The sequence below is a fragment of the Calidris pugnax genome, unplaced genomic scaffold, assembly GCF_001431845.1.
Source record: "Calidris pugnax isolate Ruff unplaced genomic scaffold, ASM143184v1 scaffold29, whole genome shotgun sequence".
In the NCBI taxonomy this organism is placed as follows: Eukaryota; Metazoa; Chordata; class Aves; order Charadriiformes; family Scolopacidae; genus Calidris; species Calidris pugnax.
The window spans coordinates 260,229-271,265 of NW_015090768.1; the positions used below are offsets into that span (position 1 = coordinate 260,229).

Consider the following 11,037-nt stretch of genomic DNA (forward strand, 5'->3'; position numbering starts at 1 on the left):
TTACCGTGTCCGGGGCGGGGATTGGCGGTGAGGGGCGTGAGTGAGGCAGGGATTGGCTGTGAGGGGTGAGGCAGGGCGTGGCCGGCACTGAGGGAACCGCGGGTCCGGTCAGTCCCCTCTCCGCGCCGCAGCCGCCGGTGCCTCCCGGAGCAGCGGGTGAGACTCCCCTTCGCCTCTCTCATCCCCTCTCCTCGGGCCGCCTCAGTCCCCTGGGCGCTCGCTGGAGCCCCATCGCCGTGCTTCGCTCAGCCCCCGCTGCCCGCGGCCTTCCCGGCCCTCTCCCGCCGCCCGGCCCGTCCGTGGTGGGCTCGTCCCGAGCGGCCGCCGCCGCCGCCCGGGGAGGGTGGTCCAGGGCTGGGCCCGCTCTCTTGAGCTCCGCTCCCTCTGCCCCGCTCTCTTTTGCTCCGCTCCCTCTGCTCCGCTGCTACCGGGGCGCTCGGGAGCCGCCTGCGCCCGCCGGAGACCGGGGCTGAGTCCAGTCCCCCGGGACGGGCCCGTCCCCCTCAGCCTCCTCTTGCGGAGCCGCTCACGGAAGCCTCCGGGGGCGGGTTTTTTCCGAGTAGAACAGAACCCTTCTTTTAATTTAGTCTATTATCATGACGTACGAAAGTGACCTGTGCTTCAGAAACCCGCGGTGTAGTTTTTTGCCGTGTGCCGGGGAGGTGCTGGTGTGTGTCCCTGAGACTGCCACCCCTCCTGACTTGGAGAGGCAGCCGAAGCCGTGACACCTTGCAGACTGTATCAGGAATAAGAAATAGCGATTAAGCCAGGTACCTTTAACAGCTGTAATGGTCATTGGGGAAAAAGCCCACTTCTAGCTATACTCCTAAAGCTCTTTAGCCAGAGCTGGCCAAAAGTGAGACCTCTCGGTGTCTGTAGGGTTCCCGTGTGCCCGTTTGCTGTCAGGGGTTATTTGCTGTGTAAATAAATAAAAGTAAAGCTCCACTGTCTGAACCCATCGGATCCCTGCAAGAATTGTGTGTAGCTTTTCCTGCGGCAGGGGTGACTTTCTTGTGGTGTTTTGTTGGAAACGCTTGACAAGTGTGTGCAGTCGGAATAGTGGCAGCTGCAGGTGTTGGTGAGGTGGAGGAGTGTCTGGTGATGCTCAGGAGGCCGTGAGCCACAGCAGCCCAGGGCTATGGGTCCGTGCCACACACAGCCACTGTGGGGAGATCCAGCTGGAATTAAGGACTGGAATCTTGAACCTCTGCACTTCAGTTCCCCCTGGCTTGTTCTGAAGTCCTATGATAGCCTCATTTTTTGAGAGCCCGTGAGTAGCTCTGTGTTGCTTTTTTTGCATGCAGGTTTAAGAGCAGGCAGGAGCAGTGGCTGGGCTGTCACTGGGCTGGGTATCACCCTGCGTTACCCAGCCAATGTACCCCAGGCTGTTCTGCCAGAAGGCAATAGTAAATTGTCAGTGTTTTTCCCCAGAGTGCTGTACGTCTCTGCGTGTGTCATAGCAGTGCAGCATTCACAGGGGCTGTTGGAGAAATACTTCTGTGAATAAATTATTTGTGTGTTACTCTCTTAATACCCATAATGTCCTGCAAATGGTAGGGTTAATTGTCTGCCTTTTGCAAAATTTGGGGAAAAAAATCCAAAACGCCCTTCTCCCCTCCCAATTTAAATCAGAAATGAGGTGCTATTTAATCAGTTGCTTGACAGGTGGTTGTTTGATTTCTGTATTTTGAAGATGCAAAATAACTTATGAAGGCAATACAATATTGTTTGTTTGTTTGTTTGTTTTCAGATATTCTGATCGCCATGGCAGCCACAAGAAACGTGATGAGAGCTGTCAGAGTTTTTGAATTTGGTGGCCCTGAAGTGCTTAAACTCCAGTCAGACGTCTCAATTCCTCATCCAAAAGAAGATCAGGTATATATGAGTTCTGTGAACTGGAATAATGATACTGACTGATAATAGGTGCACTCAGAACAGAATGAATACAAACCAAAACTTGACATTGTGAATTACGTAGTTTTTGATCAGCGTATTCATACTGCCTGGGACATTACCTTTAACAAATGTGGGTTTTTCACTGTTTGGTGGGCTTTGTATTCCATATAAGGGATTTCCTGAAAATACTTCAGTTCAACACTGAATTTTTGCTGTTTAAGAATTTAGTTAAAATGCCATGATGGTGTGTTGTGAATTCAAGTTCTAAATCTTTGTAGTTATTGCTAAAGAAGCATCTTCTCTTTTAGGTGTTAATTAAAGTCCATGCCTGTGGGGTGAATCCTGTGGAGACATATATCCGTTCCGGGAATTACGCAAGGAAACCAGCCCTGCCCTACACTCCTGGCTCAGACGTGGCTGGGGTGGTAGAGGGTGTTGGGGAGCGTGTGACTGCCTTCAAGGTATTTATGCATTGGGGTTTAGTTCATTATGGTTTATTGTATCCTCTTTGTTTGATTGCTGTACTACTGTTTCTGGTTTTATTGCTCACAGTTGTGTAATCTCTTTGGGGGGAAATCCCCTTCATTGAAGGGTAGAAGCCCCCAGCAGGATCCGTGCTGGGTTAAGGGTTAACCCTCCAAGGGTTGAGAGGGCTCAGAAGAGGCGCTTCAGTTTCTCTGGTTAAAGTGATGACGTCAGGTGTACAGAAGTTGTGGTTCAGGACTATTTTTATGGCATTGCAGAAGTACCTGAAGTTGGATGTTCCTGTCTGAGGTAGTAATTTCATGCAGAACTGAAGAATTTTCTGTAAATTTTTTGGGAAATGAAAATAGTTTTTATGTTACTGACTTATAAAACCCCCTAAATTACATATTTGTCATTAAAACTGTCCAAATAGACTTTATTACTCCTGTCTTGTAATTTTACTTAGATATTCCCAGGGGGAAAGTCTTGGGACAGGAGAAGGCAATTATCAGTTTGCTAAAAAATATCTATGAAATTTATTTATTTTTTTAATCTGTTCTTCCTTTCACGTCACTGGACTGCTGGTCTCAGACAAATGTAAAAAACGTTTCCTGGCTTGGGATTTATGTAATTTATGTTGTGGGAGAGACAAGAAACCAGTGTGCAGGCAGTGGGACAGCCGGAGCTGGGTGGCTGTGGGTGCGGGGACACACGGACAGCGCGGTGGCTGTGGGTGCTGGCAGGGACACAGGGACAGTGCGGTGGCTGGGGGTGCGGGGACACACGGACAGTGCGGTGGCTCTGGGTGCGGGGACACAGGGACAGGGCGGTGGCTGTGGGTGCTGGCAGGGACACAGGGACAGTGCGGTGGCTGGGGGTGCGGGGACACACGGACAGTGCGGTGGCTCTGGGTGCGGGGACACAGGGACAGGGCGGTGGCTGTGGGTGCTGGCAGGGACACAGGGACAGTGCGGTGGCTGGGGGTGCGGGGACACACGGACAGTGCGGTGGCTCTGGGTGCGGGGACACAGGGACAGGGCGGTGGCTGTGGGTGCTGGCAGGGACACAGGGACAGTGCGGTGGCTGGGGGTGCGGGGACACACGGACAGTGCGGTGGCTCTGGGTGCGGGGACACAGGGACAGGGCGGTGGCTGTGGGTGCTGGCAGGGACACAGGGACAGTGCGGTGGCTGGGGGTGCGGGGACACACGGACAGTGCGGTGGCTCTGGGTGCGGGGACACAGGGACAGGGCGGTGGCTGTGGGTGCTGGCAGGGACACAGGGACAGTGCGGTGGCTGGGGGTGCGGGGACACACGGACAGTGCGGTGGCTCTGGGTGCGGGGACACAGGGACAGGGCGGTGGCTGTGGGTGCTGGCAGGGACACAGGGACAGTGCGGTGGCTGGGGGTGCGGGGACACACGGACAGTGCGGTGGCTCTGGGTGCGGGGACACAGGGACAGGGCGGTGGCTGTGGGTGCTGGCAGGGACACAGGGACAGTGCGGTGGCTGGGGGTGCGGGGACACACGGACAGTGCGGTGGCTCTGGGTGCGGGGACACAGGGACAGGGCGGTGGCTGTGGGTGCTGGCAGGGACACAGGGACAGTGCGGTGGCTGGGGGTGCGGGGACACACGGACAGTGCGGTGGCTCTGGGTGCGGGGACACAGGGACAGGGCGGTGGCTGTGGGTGCTGGCAGGGACACAGGGACAGTGCGGTGGCTGGGGGTGCGGGGACACACGGACAGTGCGGTGGCTCTGGGTGCGGGGACACAGGGACAGGGCGGTGGCTGTGGGTGCTGGCAGGGACACAGGGACAGTGCGGTGGCTGGGGGTGCGGGGACACACGGACAGTGCGGTGGCTCTGGGTGCGGGGACACAGGGACAGGGCGGTGGCTGTGGGTGCTGGCAGGGACACAGGGACAGTGCGGTGGCTGGGGGTGCGGGGACACACGGACAGTGCGGTGGCTCTGGGTGCGGGGACACAGGGACAGGGCGGTGGCTGTGGGTGCTGGCAGGGACACAGGGACAGTGCGGTGGCTGGGGGTGCGGGGACACACGGACAGTGCGGTGGCTCTGGGTGCGGGGACACAGGGACAGGGCGGTGGCTGTGGGTGCTGGCAGGGACACAGGGACAGTGCGGTGGCTGGGGGTGCGGGGACACACGGACAGTGCGGTGGCTCTGGGTGCGGGGACACAGGGACAGGGCGGTGGCTGTGGGTGCTGGCAGGGACACAGGGACAGTGCGGTGGCTGGGGGTGCGGGGACACACGGACAGTGCGGTGGCTCTGGGTGCGGGGACACAGGGACAGGGCGGTGGCTGTGGGTGCTGGCAGGGACACAGGGACAGTGCGGTGGCTGGGGGTGCGGGGACACACGGACAGTGCGGTGGCTCTGGGTGCGGGGACACAGGGACAGGGCGGTGGCTGTGGGTGCTGGCAGGGACACAGGGACAGTGCGGTGGCTGGGGGTGCGGGGACACACGGACAGTGCGGTGGCTCTGGGTGCGGGGACACAGGGACAGTGCGGGGGCTGTGGGTGCGGGGACACACGGACAGTGCGGTTCCTCCGGCACCGCCTGAACCGCGCCTTGAGCATCCCCTGCTGGAGAGCAGCAGCGGTATTTACTGACCTTAGGGGGTGTCTCTCTTTTCCACGTTTGAACAAAAATCATTGAGAAATGTTTCTTTTGGGTTTGTAAAAGCTTTTGAGGTTTTGCATTTGGGATCTGTGGGTGGAATTCTTCAGTGTTCGGGTTCATTAAGGCTAATTAAGGTTTGTGTGTTACACTGGAGAGTGGGGGTTATAGTTACGACACTTAAATCTAAGCATATGAAATCGTATGGTTTGTGTTGCATTGTTTGAATGTATTAGCATTTATAAAGTCTTCTCTCTGATAAATATAAGTAGAGATCTATTAGAGACAGCCTAAACCCTGTGAAGAGATTCTTAATGTATATTCAGGAAAAAATAAGGGAGATGATTAATTTCTCAATTTTCTTTCCCTCCTTTCTAGAAAGGTGACAGGGTTTTTACCACTGCCACGATCTCTGGAGGATATGCAGATTATGCAGTTGCTGCCGCTAACAGAGTCTTCCTGTTGTCAGATAAACTGGACTTCAGGCAGGGAGCAGCCATTGGAGTACCCTATTTCACTGCCTATCGCGCCCTCTTCCAAAAGTAAGGGGCCAAATCTAAGTTTGTGCATTTTCCTTTTGAATATTTAAAATTTTGAAGCTCATGTTTTCATTGTCCTGTAAAATGGGGGATTCTGGCATTTTTAGAACTCCATGTCAGCTGGGCGAGGGCTCAGGCTGGAAATCTGGTGTCGTTTGGCAGAGGAAATGGTGAAATCTGGTGTCGTTTGGCAGAGGAAATGATGAGAGCCATTGTGCTTTATTTTAAGACCTGTGACAGGTGAAGATCTTGAACTGAGGTTCAGCACCAGACCGTTCCCTGCTGCTAGTTGTGTGTTGACATAGTTGCACGTTACTAAAATTCATAAATGATATGGTTTATTTTGCCTGCTGATTATACCTGTTAAGCCATAAATTGGAAATACCACTGTGTGAAAGATGAGTTTTCATGCCAGTATATGCACCTGATGCTTCGTGATTAAGTCCCGCGCTCCTGGTGACAATAATTCCTGTGTTTCCATGCAGGGGCCGTGCCAAAGCCGGGGAGAGCGTGCTCGTGCACGGGGCCAGTGGGGGAGTAAGTATTTTGAGAAGGCAAGTTGTAAGAAATGCTGATTTCTGTCCTTGGGTCTGCTTTAGTCTGTCACGTCATTTACGATTGCGTTTGCATCAATGACTGGATTAACAAAATTAATGAAATTTTATTTTGGAGACTTTAGGGTACTTTTTGCTTAGAACAAACCCTGTTATATTTGAATCTTGTCAAATATATATGGCCCAACTTTCACAGACAGACAACATTCTATATGGATTTATCTCAAATGCTGATAGCTATTAAAAAAAAAACGCAAAACTTTACTATGCCTGTAAATATATTTTCTTTTTTAAAGACTATTTGGCTATCTTTAAGATCTAAATTACTTACGGCTCAAAAAATGTTTACCAGGCCAACTTCTTAAATGGGTAAGTTCTAAGTTGCTTGTAGAATATATAAAGCTCAAAATGCTAAGAAAGAAAGAGAAAAAAGATATTTTTTTTCTATTTCTTTTCCCCTCCCAGGTGGGAATAGCAGCATGTCAGATTGCCAGAGCTTGTGGCTTAAAGGTTCTGGGTACCGCAGGAACCGAGGAAGGCATGAACGTGGTTCTGAGAAATGGTGCTCACCAAGCATTTAATCACAGGGAAGCTAATTACATAGATAAAATTAAGGTAAGCACATGTATCAGGGCTAGTTGATGCAGTATGTATTTTTCTTACAGAATGTGAGCAGTTGTTTGCAGAGGTTTTTTAAAGCAGATTTGTGAAGGAGCAATAGTGTCCTGCCTTTTTCATTTCCACACGGCAAAAAACTTTTCCAGGCTGGAGAAGCTGAGCTTTCACAGGCAATGGCATTCAGAGCCTCTTGCATCCCAGCAAGTTCCAATCACAGAATCTTCCAGAATCTTCTAGGTTGGAAGGGACCTTAAAGATCATCTTGTCCAACCATCAAATGGCAAATCTGGTAGCATATCGCAATTCAGCATGTCAAATATGCTAAAATTAAACTTACTAGCTGTCAGAATTAGCACAAAGGCTGTATTTAAAATTTAAACAATAAACTGTAAAATGTGTTATCTGCAGCATATGGCTAAACAGTGGCCCCCAGTCACTAATTGGGGTGATTTAAATAACGTGTTCTGTCCTGCCCAGGAGTCCACGGGGATGGGAGGAGTGGATATAATAATAGAGATGCTCTCTAACGTCAACCTGGCTGCTGACCTGCAGCTGCTCTCCCCTGGAGGGAGGGTGATGGTGAGTGGCTTTTGTCACCGGCTTCAGCGGGTGCGTTTGGCGACGCTGTTCAGCAGTGACAACTTAATTGTCTTTCACCTCGTTTGTGCCAGGTCGTGGGCAGTAGAGGTCCCATCGAGATAAATCCAAGAGACACTATGAGTAAAGAATCCAGCATAATTGGAGTCAGTCTGTTTCTTGCAACGGAGGTGAGAAACATTTTTATTTTAAAGAATGTTTTTTTTGGTTTATTCCAACACCTCTCTATTCCAGTTAAAACCATTTGTAGGGATGAAAGCACGGTTTCACCGTAACTGCCTGGTTTGTTCATTCCTTTACATTTTGATTTAATCTCAGAACATCATAAAATATTTCTGGGTTGTGAAATTTGGTTTAACACTTGCATAATACCTTTCTGAAATGTAAAGACCCTGTGGTAAGTGCCGTGTCTGTCCCATGCAGGAGGAGAGGCAGGAGTGTGCAGCAGTGCTCCTGGACGGGGCAGAAGCTGGCTGGCTGAGGCCCACTGTGGGCTCCGAGTACCCCCTGGAGAAGGTCGTTCAGGCTCACGAGGACATCATTCACTGCAGTGGTGCTCGGGGCAAGATGGTGCTCCTGCCCTGACCTCCTCGCCCGCTTGTCTTGTAACTTTGCTTACGTGATTCGTGGAGTGTGTGTTATAAAACATACTTTTGATCAGGTTGGACAGTAACAGCAAATGCTAACTCACATTAATTAATTACATTAATTAATTAATTAAGAACGTATTTTCTTTTTTAATCAAAGTATACTTTGGGTATACTTTCAGGTAATTTTTGTGGCCTTTTTGGCTGACATGTGAATAATAAACTTTCCCTGCTGCGTGGGGCTGCAGGGCAGGGGAGCGGGGACCCGAGGCAGAGCTGGCACCGTGGGGGTGTGGGGCTGGGGCCAGCCCGGCTCCTGCGGCAGGGACACACCTGTGGGGGGGAACTAGGTGTGTGTAACTAGGGCTCTGGACATTCTCCAGCCACACAATGTGTCTTATTCATCTCTTGTCATGTAATTTACTTGGAATAAAAGCTTTTACTGCCAAACTAGTTCACTTTCCAGCTCCAAAGATGCCAAAGAATCCCTTGAATATGAAGCGTGTGGAAGGGAGGTTTGGTTTCGCTGTGCCTGACTCAGTGCTTGAGGGGAGAGTTTCCTGGTTAATCCAAATGGACTGTAACTCTAAAGCTGGGTGCTGTATCTGCTGCTTTGTGCTGATCCATTGCCAGAGGCAGCTGGTTCCTGGGTAGGTGGCTGGGTATCGAGGGTTTCACTTCTTCCTGGGACCTTTCTTAAAGGTGAAGTCACCTGAACCTGGGCTACGAGGGGACAAGGGGAGGCTGCACTGCTTTTGTGGGTACTGAGAATCCACATTAGTTCAGAAATGAATGTGTACACGTTAGTGATTTGTTCCGAATACAATCCAATTAAGAAAGGGCAATTTCTTTCATATATTGACAGTTTTTACACTCAAAAATACTGTTTGGTGTTACAGGCACTCCCTTTTAATGATACAATTCTCTAATGAGCAGTGAAGGTATCACTTGCAGAAGAGTTTTCTCACCTTCAGGGATGAGCATTTCTGTTCCTTTGAGGAAAAGTGAGTCCTTGCTGAACAGGAGATTTTTAGAAGTATTTTTGCCTGTGAAGGTTACTTGCTTTTTAACTTTTGGTCAGGTCTTGAGCTCCATCTTCCAAAGCAGGTAGACCAGAGTACGGCTGCTTCTGCGCAAATGGAAACCTGAGGTCGTGCTGCTGCTACACCCTGTCATTTCATTGTTTCCAGTTCTTATAAACCTTAAATCCATTGCATCGAAGGGGTTGTTTTGCCAGGGAGGAAGCCTGAGTGTTTGGGGAGTTGATGACTGCAGTGAGTGCCTCAGAAGAGAAGAGAAGGACTGGGTGGACTCGGCTGTGGTGACCATTAACAGGGTCCCCCCGGCACGGACGACCCTTCATCCCCAGGCTGGGCAGATGTTCCCCCTCCTTGTCCCCTGGCATGGAGGACCCTTCATACCCAGGCTGTGTGGGTTTCTCCATGGAGAGGAGCTGGGTTCCTTCTGCGTTGCATTTTCTGTAGGAGCAGGGAGTTGCATTTCTCTGTCTTCTCGAATTTGGAGGTTTAGGAATGGCTGAGCTGGCGTGAGCAGGTGACAGGTGGTGTTTCCCTGGTTACTCAGGTAAGAGATGCTGCTTATTGCTCTTCGTTGAGGCAGGGTGCAGCCTGAGGCCACGATGGCACAAAGGGAATCTGCAACTCCACCTGACAACACTGTCAGTAAAACATCTCTTAAGGTACTAAATAGCAGGTTTACAGTAACGGTTAATGATGGATATGATTATGGAGATGATGTGCATATGAAAGGTATGCCTTTCTTTATAAACTGTATAGGTTTTTAAGTATTTAATTCTTTTTAATGTGGGCTGTGGTCAGAGGGTGTGCCATGAGTGTGGGCGCTGCGCAGTGTGTCACGGGGCCTCTCACCAGAAGGTGTCAGAGGAGCTCTGCTGTTCATCACGCTGCTTCTCCCTGCAGGGGAACCCAGCAGCAAGGACAGCCTGACACACTGCTGTGTGGAGGGATGCAATGCAACAGCGGCTGCTTTGGTGCATTTTTGATGTATCGTGGGAATGGAAGGGGCTGTTTTAATTTTGGAAAAAGCTGTGTGAGTAAAGATAGTGCTGTGGCACTGGACAGCAAGTGTGGGAGGAGTGAGGAACCACAGGGGGAGGACCACGGACAACGGAATGGGGCAGGATGACCCTGTCAGGTTTTTGGTTTTGAGTAGCTTGTCCTGGTTTGATCAGACTGGGGTCTGAAGCAGCAGCTCTGGTGGCAGTCTGGGTGGTGGGACAGGTCGTGTGGGCTCTGGGGTTGGTGCTGGCCTTGGGGTGCACAGGTGAGGTTTGGGGTTCGTTGTGTGGGTGTGAGCACGTGGCAGGGGCTGGACACGGCTCCTGTGTGTGTCCCCCACACCGAAAAGCGTGGAATGGTTCTGAGCAGCAGCTGCTATTTATTAATCTCATTGTGCCCAGAATAAATGCCACCTACACTTTCTAGTTGTTAAAGGGGTCCCCTCTCCATTGTGATTACATGCTCCTGTGTGTGTTCCTGACTTCTTTGTGTGCTACAGCGGGATACAATAAACTAATGAAACTTTAATTGCAGGGCTGGCAAGACAAAACATGGAGAGGCTCTTGATGTTTGTGGTAGCTGCTTCCTTTACCAAAGACAATTCCGTACTGAGGGTGGGTAGATCATGGGGACGGTGTAAGTCCTTCAGCACTTGGGATCAGCTGTGTCAGGGTGGGATGGTGTCCCTGCCCTCGGCCACCCTGGGGACCTGTGCCCCGTTGGGGTGTGCCCTGGGCCCCCAGAGCATCCCCGGGGGTTTGTGCTGCAGCTGAACCCGCAGGCAGGGAGCAGCAGGAGCAGTGGAGGGTGGTTGTGTCTCCTTTGCTTGAGTAAAGGTGGAGATGGCCGGACCGTGTGCTTTGGGGCTTTGCTGTCACCTCTGTCACCTGTGCAGGGGGAATGGGGCGGGGATGGACACTGGAAACCGCGCTGTGTCCGCCCACCGCCCGCGGGGTTTCCCCCGGGGGTCTGTGCCGCCTCAAAACGCCTTCTCCCCCTCCCGTCCTCCCCGGCCCCACAGCCCGGCGTTGCCGGGGGCGCCCACCCGCCCGTGCCGCTGCGGGGCCGGGGGCTCGGTGCGGGGGCTGCGGTGGGCGGCCGGGCCGG

General features: G+C 52.0%; 1 protein-coding gene across 3 annotated transcripts in view; it reads left to right on the top strand.

Moving 5' to 3' along the window:
- The window catches only part of CRYZ (crystallin zeta), a 32,318-nt gene extending 23,974 nt beyond the window's left edge, over positions 1-8,344 (top strand). Inside the window, exons 1-9 of one of the 3 annotated variants that reach the window (XM_014937744.1) lie at positions 77-156; positions 1,751-1,875; positions 2,205-2,357; positions 5,375-5,538; positions 6,021-6,072; positions 6,555-6,704; positions 7,185-7,286; positions 7,379-7,474; positions 7,728-8,344. In XM_014937744.1, the coding sequence (XP_014793230.1) occupies positions 1,765-1,875; positions 2,205-2,357; positions 5,375-5,538; positions 6,021-6,072; positions 6,555-6,704; positions 7,185-7,286; positions 7,379-7,474; positions 7,728-7,889 (990 nt within the window). In that variant the 5' untranslated portion in view covers positions 77-156; positions 1,751-1,764 and the 3' untranslated portion in view covers positions 7,890-8,344. Of the gene's footprint in view, positions 1-76; positions 157-1,030; positions 1,271-1,750; positions 1,876-2,204; positions 2,358-5,374; positions 5,539-6,020; positions 6,073-6,554; positions 6,705-7,184; positions 7,287-7,378; positions 7,475-7,727 lie in introns of those variants that run through there. The other 2 variants (XM_014937751.1, XM_014937736.1) reach the window with 2 other exon arrangements.
- Positions 8,345-11,037: the final 2,693 nt, after the last annotated feature.